The 21,860-nt window shown below is 48.9% G+C and overlaps 1 protein-coding gene across 1 annotated transcript in view; it reads left to right on the forward strand.

Annotated features, from left to right (window-relative positions):
• Nucleotides 1-8,951: 8,951 nt before the first annotated feature.
• EPS15L1 (epidermal growth factor receptor pathway substrate 15 like 1) overlaps nt 8,952-21,860 on the forward strand; it is a 117,437-nt gene continuing 104,528 nt past the window's right edge. The window contains exon 1 of the mRNA XM_008157816.3: nt 8,952-9,036. Within this exon, the coding sequence (XP_008156038.3) occupies nt 9,004-9,036 (33 nt within the window). The 5' untranslated portion in view covers nt 8,952-9,003. The remainder of the gene's footprint in view (nt 9,037-21,860) is intronic.

Raw genomic sequence — 21,860 nt, forward strand, 5'->3', positions numbered from 1 at the left:
ATAAATAAAAGCTGGTAAAACCTATTTTGAAAAAGGGGAAATGATGCCTTATTTCTTCGGTTTTTAAATTATTAGTAACGTAAGAGAAAATTTTCCATATGAGATTTACGCAACATCCTCAGCGTGGTAAGGTTTTGTGTGCTCCACCAGTATCTTGGTTATTTTGAAGAACCAGGCTTCCCTCGCACACAGACATTTGAAATGCCATAAAGAAGCAGATGCTTCCCCTCCCTACTCTGTACTCTTTTTTTTTTTTAAAATATATTTAATTTATTTTTTTACAGAGAGGAAGAGAGAGGGATAGAGAGTTAGAAACATCGATGAGAGAGAAACATCGATCAGCTGCCTCTTGCACACCCCCTACTGGGGATGTGCCCGCAACCAAGGTACATGCCCTTGACCGGAATCGAACCTGGAACCCTTGAGTCTGCAGGCCGACGCTCTATCCACTGAGCCAAACCGGTTTCGGCAAACCCTCCCTACTCTGTGGCCCACTTCTGTGACCGTGAGCTCTCTGTAAGACAGAGGAATGAAATTCATTTTCTCAAGTGAAAATAGTGATAACTTCTCAGTTTAATGTTTTCCTTTCAAATCAAATAATTTGCTTTTAAAAAATATGTTTTTATTGGTTTTAGAGAAAGAGGAAGGGAGAGAGAGGAGAGATAGAAACATCTATGAGAGAGAAACATCAATTGGCTGCCTCCTGCATGCCCCCTACTAGGGATCAAGCCCACAACCCGGGTATGTGCCCTGACCTAGAATCGAACTGGTGACCTCTTGGTGCATTGGATGATGCTCAAACAATTGAGCCACACCAGCTGGGCATTTTGCTTTTTTAAAAAAGTCACACATAGCAGTCTTCTGTTTTGAAGAGACCTGTTTTCTCATGCAGAAACTTGTGTTAGAAATTACAGTAAAACCTTGATATAATGTACTAATTTGGGCGAGGCAGTGTCTGCTAAAACTGAAAGTCCTATCGATATATATATAAAAGCCCAATATGCAAAGTGTCCCCTTGGGAGTTCAACTGACCAGGAGTTCGATCGCTCATTATGACGCGCACTGACCACCAGGGGGCGGCGCAGAACGAAGGAAGGCCCCAGCCGGCAGCCTCTAGGGACCCTACCTGTGCACGAAATTCATGCACTGAGCCTCTTGTATATAATAAAGTAGGTTTTCAGAATGCATATGTTAAAAAATTAACAAATTAGTTAGTTTACTTGTTTTTACTTATGTAGATACATTTGTGTAATTAAGTATGTATGAGAAGTTCAATTTTACTGAAAAGTTTTCTGTATGTATTATGGTAATTTTAAATTTATATTGAATAGATGTAGTAAATGCATGCATTCACCAGTCACCGAGAGTAAGCAGATGCACACGGTTGGGGTGTGGCTTAGCACATGTCTGAAAATTGGCAGGCATGAGTTAAAACTGCTGTAGAAGGTCAAATAAAGAGCTTCACAGACAAGAAAAAGCTAAAGGAGTTCATCACCACCAAACCAGGATTATATGAAATGCTAAAGGGTATTTTTTAAGAAGAGGAAGAAGAAGAAAAAGGTAAAGATAAAAATTATGAACAACAAAGTGACAACAAATACATATCTATCAACAAGTGAATCTAGCCAAAACCGGTTTGGCTCAGTGGATAGAGCGTCGGTCTGCGGACTGGAGGGTCCCAGGTTCGATTCCGGTCAAGGGCATGTACATTGGTTGCGGGCACATCTCCTGGTGGGGGATGTGCAGGAGGCAGCTGGTCGATGTCTCTCTCTCATCGATGTTTCTGGCTTTCTATCCCTCTCCCTTCCTCTCTGTGAAAAATCAATAAAATATATTAAAAAAAAATAAAAATCAAGTGAATAAAAAATCTGATGAACAGAATAAACTGGTGAATAATATAAAATCAGGGGCATAGAAAGGGCGTGGACTGACAATTCTCGGGGGGAAGGGGATGTGAGGGGTGTGGGAAGAGATTGGACAAAAATCTTACACCTATGGATGAGGACAGTGGTGAGGGTAAGGGGATGGGGCGGGGGGAGGGAATCGGGTGGAGGGGAGCTATGGGGGGAAAAAAGAGGAACATCTGTAATAATCTGAACAATAAAGATTTATTTATTTTTTTGTTTTTAAATATATTTTATTGATTTTTTTACAGAGAGGAAGAGAGAGGAATAGAGAGTTAGAAACATCAATGAGAGAGAAACATCGATCAGCTGCCTCTTGCACACCCCCTGGGGATGTGCCCACAACCAAGGTACATGCCCTTGACCGGAATCGAACCTGGGACCCTTGAGTCCGCAGGCCGACGCTCTATCCACTGAGCCAAACCGGTTTCGGCAATCAAGACTTATTTAAAAAAAAAAGAAAAAGAAAAAAAATGCTGTAGAAACTTGCACCACAGAACAACAGAACCAATTACCAAGCACAATGCAGTGTGATCACGTGCTAATCATTCCCGAACATTATTTACGAGTAGTGACTCTTGGATTTAAATATGTGGACTATGGTTGTATATATGTAATATTTATTTATGTTGGCAAAATTACTACAGTGTTTTTTTCCGACATATGGCCTCTTCTCTAAACTTTGTTAAAAATAACAATAAATTGCCCTGGCCAGTATTTCTCAAGGGTTAGAGCATCTGCCCGAGCACCAAAGGGTCGCAGTGATTCCTGATCAAGGACATGTAGCTGGGTTGCAGGTTCAATTCTGATCCCGGCCCCGGTTGGGGTGGATGCAGGAAGCAATGGGTCCATGTGTTTCTCTCACATTCTCTCTCTCTCTCTCTCTATCTCTCTCTCTCTCTCTCTCTCTCTCTCTCTCTCTCTCTCTCTCTCTTCACTCTCTGTAAAAATCAATGGAAAATATATCCTTAGGTGAGGATTAACAAAAAATAACAGTGAATTGCCCTGGATAGCATGGCTCAGTAGGTTGAGCATCATCCTGTGCATCAGGAGGTTGATTGTTCATTTCCTGGTCAAGGGCATATTCCCAGGTGGGGGGCAGGCAGCAGGCAGCAGATGAATGGATGTTTCGATGTTTCTCTCCTTCCCTCCCTTCCTTTCTCTCTAAAAATCAATAAACTATAATTTTTAACAAAAATTTTTTTTTTTTTATTTCAGAGAGAGGAAGGGTGGAGAGAGGGTTAGAAACATCAATAATGAGAGAAAATAATTGATTGTCTGCCTCCTGCATGCTCCCTGTTGGGGATCTAGCCTGCAACCCGCAAATGTGCCCTGACAGGGAATTGATCTAGTGACCTCTTGGTGCATGGAATGATGCTCAATCACTGAGCCACACCAGCTGGGCTGAACTATTCTTAAAAAACAGTGAATTGCCCTGGCCGGTTTGGCTCAGTGGATAGAGCATCGGCCTGCGGACTGAAAGGTCCCAGGTTCGATTCCGGTCAAGGGCATGTACCTTGGTTGCGGGCACATCCCCAGTAGGAGGTGTGCAGGAGGCAGCTGGTCGATGTTTCTCTCTCATCGATATTTCTAACTCTCTATCCCTCTCCCTTCTTCTCTGTAAAAAAATCAATAAAATAAAAAAAAAAACAAAAAACAGTGAATTAATAACAATAAAATAACTTGTTATTTAATTATAAGCAAATCTTGGTTAAAAGCATATTATTATTATTTTTTTGTTAATCCTTGCCTGAGGATATTTTTCCATTGATTTTTGGAGAGAGTGGAAGAGAGAGACAGAGAGAAACAGCGATGTGAGAGAGAGACAGTGATTGGTTGCCTCCTACACACGCCCTGACCAGGGCCAGGGATTGAGCCTGACGTGCCCTTGACCAGAATTGAACCCAGGACCCTTCAGTACAAAGGCCAACGCTCTATCCACTGAGCAAAACTGGCTAGGGCTAAAAGTATTTTAAAATGAACAGGGTGTTAATTTTCACATGTTACATACAGACTGGACATTTTGTTTATTAAATCCAAAGTCTGGTAAATCAAGGTCTGCAAAATCGAGAGTTTACTGTATCAAATTTAGGACACCAGAAATTTGGAATCTAGTGATATTACAAATAAGCTGAATAGAATGGAAATTATAAATGGCATATTCACAGATGATCAGTATGAAAAGTCCGCTCAGAAAGTGAAATTCTGGCAAGTTTTGTTCTTGCTTTGGCCAAAGTTGGCAGACCTTCGAACTTGGACTTCATTGGTCTTCAGAGTTCATCAGGAGTTTTCAGTCTTAGAAACTAAATACTCCCTTGCTGTGCAGGGGTGGGATTCAAACATTACCTACCTCTCTCAACTCTGAGAAATTAGTAAGGGAAGAAGGAGAGCCAGGCCTATGGAGAAAATGCTGGAAACAATCCCTCAGAGATGATCTCTTGAAGCAGCACTCTCCTGGATAAATTTCTGTGAGGATGGAGATTATCCCACCTGTGTTGGCCATACGATAGCCACTGGCTGCATGTGAACCCTTGGGCTATGGCTGGTGGGACTGAGGAATGACTTTTTACAAAAATTAATAAATGTTCTTAGGGCAGTTTTAGGTTCACAGCAAAACTGAGTGAAAAGTAGAGAGAGTTCCCATATACCCCTTGTCCCCACATCCATACAACCTCCCCTACCAACGACATCCATCCCCCACCACAGTGGTACACTTGTCACAATTGATGAACTGACGTCATTATCACCCAGAGTCGATAGTTTGCATTGGGGTTAACTCCTATTGTTGTTGTACATTCTATGGAGAAATGCGTTTTAATCATATTTAATTGTAATTAATTAAAACTTACATAGCTTCTAGACTGCGTGGCTCAATGGTTGAGCATCAACCTATGAACCAGGAGGTTACATTTCGATTCCTGGTTGGGTTGCATGCCCAGCTTGTGGGATCCATCCCCAGCGTGGAATGTGCAGGAGGCAGCCAATCAATGGTTCTCTCTCATCATTTATGTTTCTGTTTCTCTCTTCCTCTCTGAAGTCAATAAAAATGTATTTAAAAAATAAAACTTACATAACCACACATGGTGAATGGCTGCTGTGTTGGGAAGTGTACCCTGGACTCTAGTGAGAGAGTCCCCAGGACAGTTGAGCACAGCCAAGCATGTTGGCCACAGCAGTAGGGGGAGTCCCAGGCCACTCAGGCCAGACATGTGGGACCAAGCCTGTTTTCAGCTGAGCAGGTGCAGAAGAGTCTGCTGTCATGGCCCCTGTAGACTCTAACACCCAGGCTGGAAACTGCACATATTTCCCAGATACCATTTCCCATGTTCTGTCAAAGGAAGTCATAGGCAGGTGGAGAGAAACCATTATTTTCAATATTCTGTCAACACCTTAGGCAGTGGTGACAGGAGCAGTGGCTCTAGCAACAACGGCCGAAACAGTCATTTCTGGTGAGGGCCCAGTGATTAAATTGGTTTTGGGTAACACCTTTTTTTCCTTTTGACCTGTGGCCCTAAATGGGCTAGCAGCTTCCTATAGTTACTAATCTTAGGTAACCTGACACACCCGTTCTGTTTTTCCTGTACTTTTGTACTCAGTCCCCTGTATCAAATATCATCTGTTTGAAATATCTAGGTTGACTTCTCTTTTCCTCACGGAACATGGACCTGATAAAGTACGCAGAGTAGCTAAAAACCTCCATCACCCCCATCGGGACCACTGCTGCATCTTGCGAGATGGCATACTCACTTCCATCCCTCTCCTCTCAGTCCACTTTGCCCACTGCATTCAGACTCACTGTTCTAGAACACAGATCTGATCAAATTCAAAACCCTCTGGCAGGCACGCCCTCGCCTTTCCATTCCCCCGCTTCTCCCACAAGCGTGCATCGCCTAAACTCGTAGGGATCCCCACGAGACTTGCAACCAGGGGACCAATGGGCAGCGCAGCTCGTCCCAGGCTAACCCTCTGAGCTTGTCTCCAAGGCCCCCTTTTCTTGGACTTTCCAGTGAGCTGACCACAGCCCCGCCCTGGCTCACTTTCACTGTGACTTCTCAGTGAGCCAAAGCAGCCTGCCTAGGCTCTCTTCTGTTGCTTCTTCTGACCTAAGCCCTTCCTGGTTTCAGTGTCCCCAGCTTTAATAAACGTACCCTCAAAATAAAAACAAATGAAAACCCTCTGGCAGCTTCCCATTGCTCTTTGCCCAGGGCCAAAGGAACACGGTGAATCTGAGAACTTGGAGCTCAGAGAACAAGACAGTCTGAAGATGAGGCTGGATTACACATGCTTTTAATTCATTGCTCTTGGAAAGGGTGTCCTGTAAGACCACGTATGATCTGGCCTCATCCTGAGACTTGTGCTGAGTTCCAGAGCCTCAGTCTCTCTGTGCTGCTTAGCTCCTTCTGCCTGCCATGTCCTCTTTCCTACCTCTGTCACCCAATGCATGCTCCACCTTCAAGTGGCACACCCTTGGAGTACTCTGTGCAACCCACTATCACTGCTTACAGTGGTCTGCTTCTCGTGTAATTATATGATGTCTTTCCCTCCTTTAGACCAGGGGTTCCCACAATGGGGGTGGGACCAGTTGCCTCAGCAGATCTATGAGTCAGAGTCAGAAACCAGTCTGTGTGAAGAAGCCCTCTGGGGGTTCTGATGGAGGCCAGGGCTAGACCCCCACTCTAGGCTGTTGAGGTGGGTAGAGCTTGTGTCTGCCTGGTCCAACATTGGAGCACCTGTGCTGGGATGAGGGTTGCTCAAGGAGTATTTGATGGGGACATAGTTGTTGAGTGAGACACAAAGCATGCTATAATCGCCTGAATGGCATGAGGTGCACCAACTCACTGAAGACACTGGAGCAGCAGTGCTTGAGACTCCAGAATGGAGCAGGTGCACAGGAAGCTGTGCCCCACCCCTGAGATCCATGCCTTCTAGCTTGCCTGCCAGGCACCATCACAGGGGATCAGGTCAAGGAGGTCCAACTGGCCCTGAAGAAACCTTGGGCCACTGTGGTCAGCTGCCTGCTGGCCCTTCTTCCTCACCCTGTTAGTGGAAACCCGCCACAGATGAATGGGTGTCCATAGTGAATGGAAGGCAAAACGTTTTGTTAAAACTTATAACTTCCATGGCTAAATTACTTTTTTAAAAAAAATCTTTATTGATTTCAGAGAGGAAGGGAGAGGGAAAGAGAGATAGAAACATCAATGATGAGAGAGAATCACTGACTGGCTGCCTTCTGCACGTCCCCTACTGGGGATCAAGCCTGCAACCCAGGCATGTGCCCTTGACAGGAATTGAAACTGGGACCCTTCAGTCCACAGGCTGACGCTCTATCCACTGAGTCAAACCAGTTAGGGCTAAATTACTTTTTATTTTTATTTTATTTTATTAAAAATATATTTTTATTGATTTTTTACAGAGAGGAAGGGAGAGGGATAGAGAGTTAGAAACATCGATGAGAGAGAAACATCAGTCAGCTGCCTCCTGCACGCCCCCCACTGGGGATCGAGCCTGCAACCAAGGTACATGCCCTTGACCAGAATCAAACCTGGGACCTTTCAGTCCACAGGCTGACGCTCTATCCACTGAGCCAAACTGGTCAGGGCTAAATTACTTTTTAAAATAAAGAGTTTAGCCCTAGCTGTTTGGGCTCAATGATTAGAGCACTGGCCTCACACTGAAGGGTTTTGGGTTCGATTTCCATCAGGGGCATGTGCAGGCTCCATCCCCCAGCTGGTCTGCATGTGGGAGGCAACCAATCTCGATATGTGTCTCTCCCCATCGCTTCCTCTAGCTCCTAAAAACAAAACAAAAAAAACAACAAAAAATCAATGGAAAAATATCCTCTGGTGAGGATTAACAAAAAAACAAAAACAAAACAGAGGGTTTCTTGGGCCATTGCTAGCAAGAAAAAAGTCCAGGTCCTGGGGCACGGAGTCTAAACCACCAGCAGCAGTGACAGGTGGGGAAAAACACACATGTCCTCTGTCTTGGAGTAGGGGAGAAAATGTAAGTAGTGGGGAGAAAATATAAGTTGTTGTGAAAGAATTTATGTTGACTATAGATTAAGGAGGTGGGAGAAGGTGAGGCAAGCTCATTCTGGGATAGGTGCAGAGTCCCAGGTAGTAGTGGGCAAGTCCTGAAAGTCCACGTGTAAACAAGTGCGAGGCTCCAGGGGTTTGAAGTTGCTGGCTATTCTTTTAGATTATGGCGGAAATAGCCACCTCGAATTACACACTCAGATGTGTAAGCAGTCTTGTTAGCTGCTCCCCAGCTGTTAACAGCCTTACTGTTCTGTTTCTCTCACTCTCCAGTCCCCTGTAATTTAATTTAGAACACCTCATAAATTTTCTTATCAGTGTTTAAATACGTAAATGCCTCTCCAGGAATGGTCCTCCAGCAAACATCAGGTAGGTGCTTGCTCCATGCTGAGCACAGTGTGAGGCACAGAGGTGAAACAACAGCAAACATATCATTCCCTCTTTTCAGAAGGGGAGCCCACGGGCCAAAGGCGAAATATGTGACTTGCCAAGGTCAGACAGCTAGAAAGTGGAGACTGGGAACTGACTCTAGGCATTGTGGCTGCTGCTGCAGCATAGGTTGTGTCGCAACCCAGTTTTAGCCAAAGCCCTAAGGGGGTAGACTCAGATTCGAACACAGGCACACAGAGCTGTCCTAGGAAAAGGGCACCAGGCGAGGCAGGTCAAGGGTCCCGACCCTCTGCTGGGTGGGCAACGGCCTCCCCTATAATGCGTTTGCCAGGCGCACGGGCAGGCGAACGGAATCCCTATAAGAGGGTTCGGCACCGGCAAGAACCTGGAGAAATGAAGCGTGGCAAAGTATGGCAGACGGCGGGGGTCTGTGAGGCACCGCAAACACCGGGTTAGGGTCCGCTGAACACGCCCGCTAGCCCGGCCCCGCGGTCCCAGTCAGTGCAGGGAGCGCTTGACCCCACCCTCGACCCCGCCCCTGTAGGCTCCGCTACGCGTGCGCGGCTTGGCTCTGGCCCCGCCCACCGCCGAGCCCCGCTGCGCACGCACCTCCCCTCGCACAGTGCGCACGCGCGGCCCCTCCTCCGCCGCTCGGATCCCGGGTCCGTGGGAAGATGGCGGCGCCTCTTCTCCCGCTCTCTCAGCAGGTACGAGCCAGGCGGACTGGCGGGGGCGCGGCACCGGGGCGCGAGGTGGGCGCCGCGGGGAGGCCGAGGCGCGAGGCTGTCGGGCTGAGCGGCGGCGGCTCCCGCTGTAGGGCCCTGGCGAAGGACGCGCGAGGGGGCGGGCTGTTCTGAAGGTGACAGGCCGGCCCGGGGCCTCCGGCACCCGCACTACCCTGGACGGGGGGCGACCAGGCGGGGCACGGCGCGGGGTCCGGACACGCCGCCCTCCGCCGTAGCTCCCAGTCTGGGCGAGGCACCGCGGTTTTGGACTCTCTCCCGGGAAGGTGGGCGAGAGGAGCGAGCATCGCTGCCGGTGCTGCGGCCCCGGGAGCCTTTGTCTCCTGCCCGCTCTCAGCGGCGGGGCGGACTGTCCCCGGCGGTGTGGACTGTGTCCCTGGCGGTGTGGAGGGCAGAGCCCCACTGGAGCCAGGACCCGCCACCAGTGGAATCCTGGACTCATCTCTCCCTCTCCTGGGAGCTTCTTCGGCCACCCCAGAGCCGCGAAAGGGGGATCGCAGGTCTCCGGGCGCCCACTGTGTCCTCAAGTCCGCTTGCTGCTCTTTCTAAGGGGCAGTAACAGTGGCGCGACACAGACGTGCAAAAAAGAGCCATGAACGGGCAGCCCTGCTTCCTAAAGGGTGGGACGTTCATTCATTTATCTATATATACGTCCGATGTGCGTTGGTCCAGGTTCTGGGGGCGCAGCAGTCACCGGACAGACAAGGTCGCTGCTCTCCTGGAGGTGACACTTTCGTGGGAACTAGAAACTACCTGTGTCCTGCTGATAACAAACTGCCTTTATTTGCTGAATACCTGTGTTGTATTTGCTGTAGTACCATATTATAAGCACTTTGCCAGAATTAACCTAGCACAGCACCGGGATTAAGAGTGAGGACATAGGTTACATCAGCTTGTGTTCAAATCTTGGCTTCAGCATTTATTCCTCTGAATGTCCTTAAATGAAGCTCTTAGCCTCTCCACACCTCAGTCACCTCGTTTGGAAACGAGGAATAAAAGAAAAATTGAGATAATGTGAAGATTAAGCATGTAAAGCCCTTAGAACAGTGCCTGGCACATCAAAGCACTCAGTGATTCTATAACTATCATTTAATTCTCTGGCAGATTTGGACATGTGGGAATAGAGACACAGCAATAAGAATGCCAAACCCTAGAAGAGCTGATAGGCAGGTTGACATGAGTGGTATGCTGATCCAAGGAGAGAGACATGCATACCTGCTAAGTCTTGCAAGAACTAGCCTATTTGTAACTGTTACTAAATTGAAAGCATTAAAGGCCAGCGGTTACTAGTTAACAAGGTCTGTAACATAATGAAAATGCTCTGTAAACCAAGTGTCCTTCACAAGTTGGGTATTAATAATAGCCAATTGCTACAGTTTAGGGTGTTAGGGTTGAAACTCACTCAGGCTCATTTAATGAGAAAGAGCTTCTGCTTTTTGGGGAAATCTTTTTAAAAACTTCCTTTCAAATTTGCCACTAGCCTTAATGTGAACTTTGATGACGATAGCTAATGTTTATTGAGTGCCTTAGAGTTTATTAAGGGCTGTCTAACACGGTGATGGTTATCAGCATAACAAAGGGGATTCTTATTTTACTGCTGAAGGATTAGCTTTAGAGAGGAAGGCAGTGTGAAAACCTGAATCAGGTAAATCAGGTCATATGATTTCACATGTTTAGAATCTTTTCGAATAAAATCCCCGTACCTCCCCAGGAAGCCCTGCTGGTCCGGTGTCTGCCAGTTTCTCTCGCCTGCTCTGTCTGGCACCCACACTGCAATCATACTTCATACTTGCTGCTTTTCTGTTCCTCTGACAGTCAGGCTCCCTTTCCTCAGGCTGTCTCCACGGGTAGTTCCTTCTCCCTGAAGCACTCTTCCCTGCTTTTCCTCTTGATCTTCCAGTGCCTGGCTCCTTTCCTTCCTTCAGGTGGCAGCTTAAATGTCATTCTTCCCTTTGCTGGTCACCTGTCATAAGGCCTCTTGCTGCTGGGTGGTGGGCATGGGTTTGGGGGCATGGGATCAAGAAACCTGTGCCTGCTGTTATTTGGTGCCCAGTTTACTAGGGAGACAGATAGCACACAGACTCACAGACACCTGTGGACTGTGATTCATGCTGAGTGGTGGTGTGAGGAAGACACACTGCTAGGAGGGTGGGGTCTACTTATGACAAGTGCCATGAAGTAGAGATCAGCTACTTGCACTGCCCAAAGCTTTCCACAGATGGCTTTTCTTTGTGTGGCATGGGGGCTGGTGGTGGGAGCAAAATTGAATGAGGAGGCGGGTGAGAGCAGCCGGGGGAGGTCAATGGGAGGAAAAGGAGACTCATGTAATACTTTAAACAATAAAGAATTTAAATTTAAAAAAAAATTGAATGAGGAGTTGTAAGAGACTGACAGCCTGGATCCTCTGACCTCTGCCAAGTTCAGGTCACTGATGGTGCTTTTTCCTGCTGCTTTCCCTTTGTTTGTTGAATGAAGGCATGGCCAGGCTTTCTTCCTTTGGGTAATTATGTCAACATTTTTGTACACCTGTTCTTAAGTGAAGCACTGCACCAGGTGTTCCTACCGACCCAGGTGTGAGGCATAGCCCTTCCAGGCACCTCCAGTCTGGTTGATCACACGGTTCACAGATAATTACGGGGGAAGGGTGAATATGATTCCAGGATAATTTCTGGTTGAGGCAGTGGGGAGCCCAGTGATCTGGTTGAAATGTAGTGCACACTTGGAACATGGGAAGCCAGTTGAAGGTAAGGTGGTTAGCTAGTGGTTTTATAGAGGGGCGGCCAGGGGTGGGGGGTGTGCTTTTCCCATCAGCAGCTTTCCTGGTCTGCTCCTTACTCTGATATCTTTATGACATCTCCTTCCCTAAACCCTGAATATAAATCTTGTCAGTTCTAAGAGTCTAGTTCTTCCTCTAGGATCAGTGTCCCCCCTCCCCCCATCAGCATCTTATCCTATCTAATAAAGAGGGAATATGCAAATTGACCATCACACAGCAACAAGATGGCTGCGCCCACAGCAGAGGCAGAGTTCCCCTAACAAGCCTTAATGAGCAATCAGCAGGGACCTAAGGCTGCGTGGCGCTGGGCCAGGGCAGGGGACCTGGGGCCACGCCCCCTGCCATGCAGGGCTTGATGGGGGACCTGAGGCCGTGCCCCCCACCCGGCGGGGCTTGACGGGGACCTCACGGTGTGCCCCCGGCCCAGGCTGGGGGACCTCAGGCTGCACTCCCTGCCCCAGTGCTGGGCCAGACGACCTGAGGCCACGCACCCCACCCGGCAGGGCTTGACGGGGGTGGAGCTGGCCGGGTCTTGATCTAGCCCAATGGTTAGATTGTTGTCTGGTTCTGGCTGGGTCTGGGTCTCACGCAATTTCAAGGCGCACATGGGTGGGCGGGGACTTGACTCTGGTTTCCGTGGCGCGCCCCAGATTCTGACAGGAGGAAGATTTTCATATACATTTTACTAATGTTCTTTCATCTCTGACACTTCTATTATAGAGAAAGGGCAAATAGCAATATTAAAATATTTCCTTTAATTAATTTCCTTTTAATGTGCATGAATTTCATGCACCGGGTCACTAGTTGATTTATGTTAGTCTCTGCACAGCTTTCCTTTGCCTCACCCACACCAGAAACACACCTGTGTTACCCCTTTGTACCATGTGCTTTCATAGGTTACTGGCCACCTTGCCATTCTTTTTTTTTAAGCAACAAAGAAATTTATTACAGTTTCATTTATGAGGAATAATTGGAATAATACAAAAATATAAAAAAAATAAACATTCACCCTCGTACACGATGAAATTACCACATAGCTGTTAAATTATTTTTAAAAGAATATTTTGTAAAATGAAAAAAAATTATTGAGGATTTAGCTCAGAGGAAAAGCAAATTATAAGACTGCTTGTATGGTGTGATTTAATTTTTAATATGTAACTATTTTAAAAGATGAGATGATACAGCAGACACTGCAACACAAGCATAATGGTTACATCTGGTTGGTGGAATTACGGGTGATTTGTTTTTTATTTTCTTAAAAATTTTTTATTTCAGCCCTAACTGGTTTGGCTCAGTGGATAGAGCATCGGCCTGCGGACTGAAAGGTCCCAGGTTCGATTCCGGTCAAGGGCATGTACCTTGGTTTCGGGCACATCCCCAGTGGGAGGTGTGCAGGAGGCAGCTGATCGATGTTTCTCTCCCATCAGTGTTTCTAACTCTATCCCTCTCCCTTCCTCTGTAAAAAATCAATAAAATATGTTAAAAATTTTTTTTTTATTTCAGAAAGGGAGAGAGAGAGAGATAGTCATCAATGATGAGAGAGAATCTTTTTTTTTAATATATATTTTATTGATTTTTCACAGAGAGGGAGGAAGAGGGATAGAGAGTCAGAAACAATGATGATAGAGAAACATCATTCAGCTGCCTCCTGCACACCTCCCACTGGGGATGTGCCCGCAACCAAGGTACATGCCCTTGACCTGAATCGAACCTGGGACCTTTCAGTCCGCAGGCCGACGCTCTATCCACTGAGCCAAACCGGTTTCGGCGAGAGAGAATCTTTGATCAGCTGCCTCCTGCATGTCTCCTACTGGGGATCAAGCCTGAAACCTGGGCATGTGCCCTTGACCAGAATCGAACCCTGGACCCTTCAGTCTTCAGGCCAATGTTCTATCCACTGAGCCAAACCAGCTAGGGCAAATTATGGGTGATTTTAGAGTTTTATTTCATTTAGAGACATCTTGCCATTCTTAACCCCAGTGGACGTCATTAGGGCTAGTCTTTCTCAAAACACTTGTCACTGTAGCCCACCAAAGGACCTTCACACTCTCTCTTCTACCCCCAAATGTCAGCCTTTTCTGCCTGTATCCTTTCTTTCTGTGTGCTCCGTCTTTGGCATGGTATCTGGCATGTTTGTGCACCACACTCTAAACCTGCCTTCCACGCTCTTCTGGAGTCCAACCTCCTGTTTTTCCTTTGTCCCTGCCAGCCTGCTGGACTCTGGAACCAGTTATCTCCTTACTGTACCCACAAGTTCATGCACTGGGGCTGTTCCCCTTCCTGCTGAGCCTCCTAGTTCATCCCACATCACTGTGTGATTCATCTTCAAAAACGCATCCTCAACCACTTGCCTGCTCCAGAAATTTCTGTCGGCTCCCATTCCCCTCCCCTTCAGTATGTCCAGCTTGATTGCTCCTGGCCTGGCATTCCCATGCCCCCTGCTCCTGCTCCACCTGACCTTGTGGGCTTGCTCTCCACTCTTCCATTATCTCCACACAACCCGCTTTCTCTTCCCAGTGCCCCCTTCAGTCCCATGCTGTGACCTCCTGCAGCATGCTGCCTGTTCAGCTGCTCTTAGAGGCCTCCTTGTTGCTGTTTTCCGTCAGCCCCACCTGAGCAGAAGCTCTCCCTCCTGTCCCTCCTGTGAGTCCCTTGTGTGGCCCCTGGACCTAGGAAGTACATGGTAACTGGAGGAAAGCATTGGTCTCATTGGCAAGGATAGTCTTTCCTTTGCTCAAGTTCCACCCCACCCCTTACCCCCTTTGTTATGTGCTTACTTTCCCATTTTGCAAATGAGAAACGGACCCACAGAGATTGCAATAATCTGTAGCTGGTGGGTGCAGAGCTGGGGTTGACCCACATTCATCTGCCTGTAGAACCCTGCTCTTTCCACTCTTCCAGGCAGCCTGCTGGGCACCCCGCCCAGACAACACCCGGCCAGTGTGTCTGGAATGAATGCTGATAGCTTGGGACACTTGTTTGTCCTTTCATTTTTTTTTTTTCTCCTCTCTCTCTCTCTCTCTAAAATAATTGCTGTCTCACTATCTTACTAGAATGCTAATGGTGATGCCATATAAGTTGGTGGGCAGAGAGCCAGGTTTGAGAGTAAAGTTTGGCCCCTCCCTGTAAGATGCAGAATTCCTTGGCTGTCTCTCTGACTGACAGACCTGCATTGGCCTGTTTTGTTTTGTTTTTGTCGACTAAGTAGCTCCCAATCAAGCAAGAACGTATAAGTTTCTCCCCCTCTGCCCCGATTTTGAACTTTAAAGCAAGTTTCCCACGCCTGGTTCTTAACCCCAATCAGCTGATCTGGGAAGTGGAGTGACTATCTTGGATCAGATGGTACCCTAGAGCGTAGTGTCCACTTTCTGATGCCCCAGGCTGTGCCACATTACTATGCCAACAGACAGACACACCACTACCACCCAGGTGAGAGGCACTTCATCAGCCCCGCTCCTGGGGGTGCTCTCAGGTTCTCACTTGACCTGACCTGAGGGGCCAGTGTCCATGCATAAAACTACCACATATTCTCCCTTGAAGAAGATTCTAAGCACCATTATCATTTGAGGTCTCTTCAGGGTGCCTGTATTTCAGTGTTAGGGTCCCCAGATATTCTTTCAGTGCCCTTAGTTGTGCAGTATTTTCTGCACCTCAGTTTCCCCATGTGCAAACTGGGAATAACTTCAGTTTTATATATGCCTCACAGCAGTGGAGTGTCAGGACCCTGATGGGTATGCTGTCAATGTGTTTATTTGTGTAGTGAGCCCTTCTTCCAGCAAGTATTTACTGGGCACCTTCTCTTTGCTGGGTGCTTTCTGGGCAGTGGGATGTAGTAGTGAGCGTGAAGACAATCCTGCCCCATAGAGCCAGGATTCTAAGGAGGGAGGCACAGCATAAGGAAATGAACAGGTACCTACAGAGTCTGTCCCATGGCAGTGGGATCATGCTGTGAGAACTATGAAGCAAGACCTCATACATGAGGTCTGGAAAGGTCTCACTATGAAGGGGCCAAGGACTGAGCAGAAAAGGAGTTTTGGATTACTCAGTTTATCCTCCCAGTCACGCTGGTTGGTTTTATCCTCACTTTATAAAGGGTAAACTGAGGCCAGTAGGCATTATGACACTTGTGAAAGGTTACATCTAGCAAGCTCTGCTCACACTGCTCTTCTGACTCAGGTCTGGGCTCTGCATTGTGCTGTAGTTTCATGTTTTTTTATAAAAAAAAGTTATTTTTAAGCTGCTAAGTGTTATAACAGTATGAGATCTCATTTGTTTTTATTTATTTACTAGAGGCCTGGTGCACGAAATTCATGCACGGGGGTGGGGGGATCCCCTCAGCCCAGCCTGCACCCTCTTCAATCTGGGACTCCTTGGGGGAATGTCTGATTGCCGGTTTATAAACCGGCAGTCAGACATCCCTCTCACAATCCTGGATCGCTGGTTCCTAATCGCTTACCTGCCTGCCTGCCTGGTTGCCCCTAACTGCCCCTCCCACCCCCTGCTGGCCTGATTGCCCCTCACTGCCTCTGCATGCCGTCCTGATTGCCCCCAACTGCCCCCCTCTTCCAGCCTGGTTGCCCCTAACTGCTCCCCCACCTCCCGCCGGCCTGGTTGCCCCCAGCTGCTCCCCCTGCTGCCCTTGTCGCCCCATGCAGCCTGCTGTTCAGTCATTTGGTCATCCCTCACTACCCCCTCTGTCAGCCTGGTCATAGGCAGCCATCTTGTGAGGGCGTGAGGGTCAATTTGCATATTACCAATTTATTTTATAGGATTGTTGTTATTTTGATTTCAGAGAGAGGAGGGGAGAGAGAGACATCATTGCCTCCTGCATGTACCCCGACCGGGGATCGAACCCACAACCTGGGTATGCATCCTGATTGCTTCCTTCTTGCCCTGCCCTCCTGTTCCCCCTTTTGTGTAGCTGAGTGCATGTTCAGGTCACCTTCTCCTGTGCACATTTGCCAAGGTCGCCTTCACGGTGGCTTCTCAGCAAGGCATGCACTGACCCTGTCATCTTACCTTATCCACCCTTCCTGCTTGGCTGAAATGGTGCTGAGTGACCCAGAGTCCCTGCCTGCCCCTCTGCCCTGGAACTTGGCTTACCCATCCCTGACCTTTGCCCAGACTCTGGAGCCATGGCTGTGTCTCCTGTTGTCATGCCCCTCGGCACCCTGCTCTGTAGCCACAGGCTCACTCTGCCTACCTGTCTCCTCTTCCTGAGCCCCAGAGTGCCATCCCACACACTTTTGTGTCATCCATGCCTCCTCAGTGTGAACTCATTGTGTTTGTTGAACGAGAGAATGAATGAATTAATAAATCCACAAGGTTGAGAACTGGTGAATCCAAGGGCAGACTACCCTGTTAGGAAGTTTTCTGTGAAGAGTAGGGACAGGCGGTAGCTTGAGGTAGAACTGGGATGGGGGACATTTCTGGGACTAGCACAAAGTTTTCGCATGGAGCTGGTGGAAGGAGAGAACAGGACTCAAAACAGCCAGTGTTTGACCAGCGCTTACCCTGAGTCAGTCTCCTGTGATGGAGATGCTCATCCTCATTTTGCAAATGAAGAAACCAAGGCACCAAGAGGCTGTTCACTATCCCCAGGGTTGCATAAAGTTTCTAGGTAGGACTCGAGGTCACATTGTCTGGTGGTGCTGATGACCTCTGTGTCCTGCATCCTGCACTAGGACAGTGTGTTAGGGTGACCTCTGTTTCTTCCTCACTTTCTATTCTGGTAGATGGGCTGAGAGTGATGGTTTCCCAGGAGCCCCGAAGCTTTCACAGCTTGATTCTGTGTTCCTGTTCCGTCCTGACCTTCAGCCTCTCCGAATGACTCCTGGCCCTGAACTCCTTCCAGCTGTCTTGTTTATCATGACATTTCATTGCTCGTCTAAACTTTCAGCTGTGGTTCTTTTGCTCCTTGGTTCTCCTTGGGGGACTGCAGGCCTTACTCCCCCCAACCCCCCTGTCATGTCCACACCTCAGGCCCTGAATTCAGCATGGGTCGGACAGAGTCCTGTGCTGAATGGCGGGCACAGGTCCTCAACTTGTCCCTTGTCATGGGGTCATTTCGGTCCCTAGGGAGAGTTGAGTATCTCCCTTTAGATCCCTCTTGTGCTTCTCCCTTTCCCTTTTTTTGTCCTATTTACAAAAGCAATGTGTGCTTGGAACCCTGGAGAGCTCAGAAAACCATGAGGAGGCAGTGGTTTACCGGTCCGAATCCCTGATAGGACATGGTGTCTCTCCAGCCACATTTAGATTCACATGGATTTGATTACTTTGTGCTTACCAGCCAGGTCACAACTGTGGAGCTGGTTTGGGCCCTCCTCACTTAGCAAATATCTGACGATCATACCAAACTCATACATGTTCTGCTCATACTGTTTTTACTGCCATGTGGTTTTCTGTTCAGTGGAGACACAATTCTTTATTATCTTTACCAGTCCTTAGAGGTTTTCAGCCCTTCACTGTCACCTGCAGTCACACCTCTAAGCTGGATGAACTGATGAAGCTCTCTTGCCTTTCCCTCTTCTGCATGGCTGATCACTCTTCAGGAGGAGTCCTTACAGTACTGGGAGAGCATATGTACACACATGTGTGTAATGTGTGTGTGTGTGTGTGTGTGTGCACATGTGTATATTTTAAAGAATTGCTAGTTTTTATTGTTTGACAGAAGCATGATCCAGCTGGTGATAAAGCTGCTCTTAGTTTATCATATTTGACTGAGAAGCAGCTTGTACCTTAGGATCCTTGCCAGAGCAGAAACTCATCAGATGTTGGTCTTTAATTATGTAAAAGTTTAAACAATAAAAGTCGCAGGAAGAGTTTAATGAGCTCCCATGTACCCACCACCCATTTACCATAGAGGCCAAAATTTAGAAAATCTCTTTGACCCGGCTACCATCTCCTGATCTTCCCATATTCATTTTTATTTCCAAGTGTTTTTTTTTTAAATTTTAGAAATCATATTTCAATATGCATCTCTAACAGTTAAGACCGTTTTTCTTTAAAAAAAAACCCCACTTTATGTAGTTTCCTGTTTTTTGATAAAAAAGTTATTGTTGTGTCACACCTTACACAATATTTCTTAGTACTGTCAGATACCCAGTCCAGATTCAGTTTTCCTGCTTGTCTAAAAATGGAACTTTGCATTTGGTTGAGGTCCCCTAAGTCCTTTTAAAAATTTGTTTTTTAATTTTGAGATGATTGTAGATTCACATACAGTAGCAAAAAAATAATGCAGAGATATCTTGTGTATTCTTTTTTTAAAAAAAGTACATTTTTATTGACTTAGAGACAGAGGAAGGGAGAGGGACAGAAAGATAGAAACATTGATGAGAAACATCATCCATTAACACGACCGCTACTGGGGATAGAGCTCACATGTGCCCTGACCAGGAATTAAACCATGGCTTCTTTGCTCCTGGGTTGACGCTCAACCACTTTGCCACACTGTCCAGGCTATCCTGTGTATTCTTTACCCACTTTCCTCTGGTGATAATGTCTTGGAGATCTATAGTATGCCATCGCAACCAAAACATGGACATTACTCTCGTCAGATGCAGAACAGTTCCATTCCCATGGGGATCCTGAATTGCCCTTTTTTATTTTAAAAAAAAATGTTTTTATTGATTTTAGAGAGAGAGGAAGGGAAAGGGAGAGAGAAAGAGTAACATCAATGAGAGAAGAGAAACATTGATTGGCTGCTTCCCACATGCCCCCTACTGGGAATCGAGCCCACAACCTAGGCCTTGTGCCTTGATCATTAATCAAACCAGTAATCTCTCAGTGCATGGGACGACATTCAACCAACTGAGCCACACTGGTCAAGGCCTCAGTTACCCATCTATAGCCACTCCCACTCCTCCCCCCCGCCCCCACACCCTTTCCTTAACCCCTGGCAGTCACTAATCTGTTCATTTCTATGATTTCAGCATTTAAAAAATAAATAAAATGCCCCAGGTGGGAAAACATTTTTTATTATTTTTTTAAAAATTTCTTTATTGATTAAGGTGTCACATATTTGTCCTCATCCACCCATTCCCATCCCACACCCCTCCCCACAGATGCCCCCACCCCCCTGTTGTCCTTAACCATTGGTTAGGCTTGTATGCATGCACACAAGTCCTTTGGTTGATCTCTCCCCCCTACCCCCACCCTCCCCTATCCTCTCTCTGAGGCCCGACAGTCTGATCGATGCCTCCTTGTTTCTGGGTCTGTTCTTGTTCATCAGTCTATGTTGTTCATCATTTCCCCTAGATGAGTGAGATCATGTGTTACTAGAATTATACTTATAAGAACCGAATGTGAGACGAGCAATAATAGTTATGCTGACAGGCAAATGAATCAGTCTGTAGTGAGTTTCTTTCTGGACCAACAGTTTTTTTGAGACCCAATTTCAATGTCCACCAGTTCCTTATGTGCACATGTCAGCACTGACTTTTCAGCTCTGGATGGTGGACAAATGGTGGTAATGCAGGTCCGACTCCCTCTGGTTTGGTCTTGCCCGGACCCAGGGACACAGCTTCACCCGGACTCAGTGGCGCGTGGCCTCACCCGGACCCGGGACCCAGCCTCACCTGGATCTGGGGGCACACGGCCTCACCCAGACCCAGGTGTGCGCGGCCTCACCCGGTCCCGGGATCCAGCCTCACCCGGACCCAGGGGCGCGTGGCCTCACCCGGACCCGGGATCCAGCTTCACCCGGACCCAGGGGCGCGCGGCCTCGCCCGGACCCGGGACCCAGCCTCACCCGGATCCAGGGGCACACGGCCTCACCCGGACCCGGGATCCAGCTTCACCCGGACCCAGGGGCGTGCGGCCTCACCCGGACCCGGGACACAGCCTCACCTGGACCCAGGGGCGCGCGGCCTCACCCGGACCCAGGGGCGCGTGGCCTCTCCCGGACCCAGGGGCGCGGCCTCACCCCGACCCGGGACCCAGCTTCACCCGGACCCAGGGGAGCGCGGCCTCGCCCGGACCCGGGGGCATGCGGCCTCACCTGGACCCGGGACCCAGCCTCACCCGGATCCAGGGGCGCACGACCTCACCCGGACCCGGGATCCAGCTACACCCGGACCCAGGGGCGCGTGGCCTCTCCCGGACCCAGGGGTGCGGCCTCACCCGGACCCGGGACCCAGCCTTTCCCGGATCCAGGGGCGCACGGCCTCACCCGGACCCGGGATCCAGCTACACCCGGACCCAGGGGCGTGTGGCCTCTCCCGGACCCAGGGGCGCGGCCTCACCCGGACCCGGGACCCAGCCTCACCCGGATCCAGGGGCGCATGGCCTCACCGGGACCCGGGATCCAGCTTCACCCGGACCCAGGGCCGCATGGCCTCACCCAGACCCCAGGGTGCGTGGCCTTGCCCGGACCCGGGACCCGGCCTCACCCGGACCCAGGGGCGCACGGCTTCGCCTGGACCTGGGGGCGCACGGCCTCACCCGGACCCAGGACCCAGCCTCACCCGGATCCAGGGGTGCACGGCCTCACCCGGACCGGGGATCCAGCTACACCCGGACCCAGGGGCGCGTGGCCTCGCCCGGACCCAAGGGCGCAGCCTCACCCGGACCCGGGCCCCAGCGGGGTTTCGTCTTCTTGATCCCAATTCCTGTCGGTCAATTCCCTCTCAGCAATTCCTTCGGCCATTTTCTCAAAGCTCCAGGGCGGCTGCCGAGGAACTCGCTGGGCGGCGGGCTCGGCGAAGCTCCAGTGCGCCCAGTGCGCGGCGGTGGGCTGGTCCGAGGTCGCTGCGGCGGCACTCTGGGCTGCAGCGGTGACCAGTCGCCGGGCGAGCGCACCTGGATCCGGGACCCAGCGGGGCCTCGTCTTCCCGATCCCAACTCCCATTGGTCAATTCCTTCTCAGCCATTCCTCCGGCCATTGTTCTGGATGGTGTCGCTCTGTTTTCCAGTTGTAGTTTCAAAATTGTTGTGGTAGGCAACAATCAGGCGTCTGCCCCATGCCGCCATCTTGGTCCTCCAGAAGATTCTTAAGTAACCCTATAAATGTGGT

Source organism: Eptesicus fuscus, chromosome 6, assembly GCF_027574615.1.
Source record: "Eptesicus fuscus isolate TK198812 chromosome 6, DD_ASM_mEF_20220401, whole genome shotgun sequence".
NCBI lineage: Eukaryota > Metazoa > Chordata > Mammalia > Chiroptera > Vespertilionidae > Eptesicus > Eptesicus fuscus.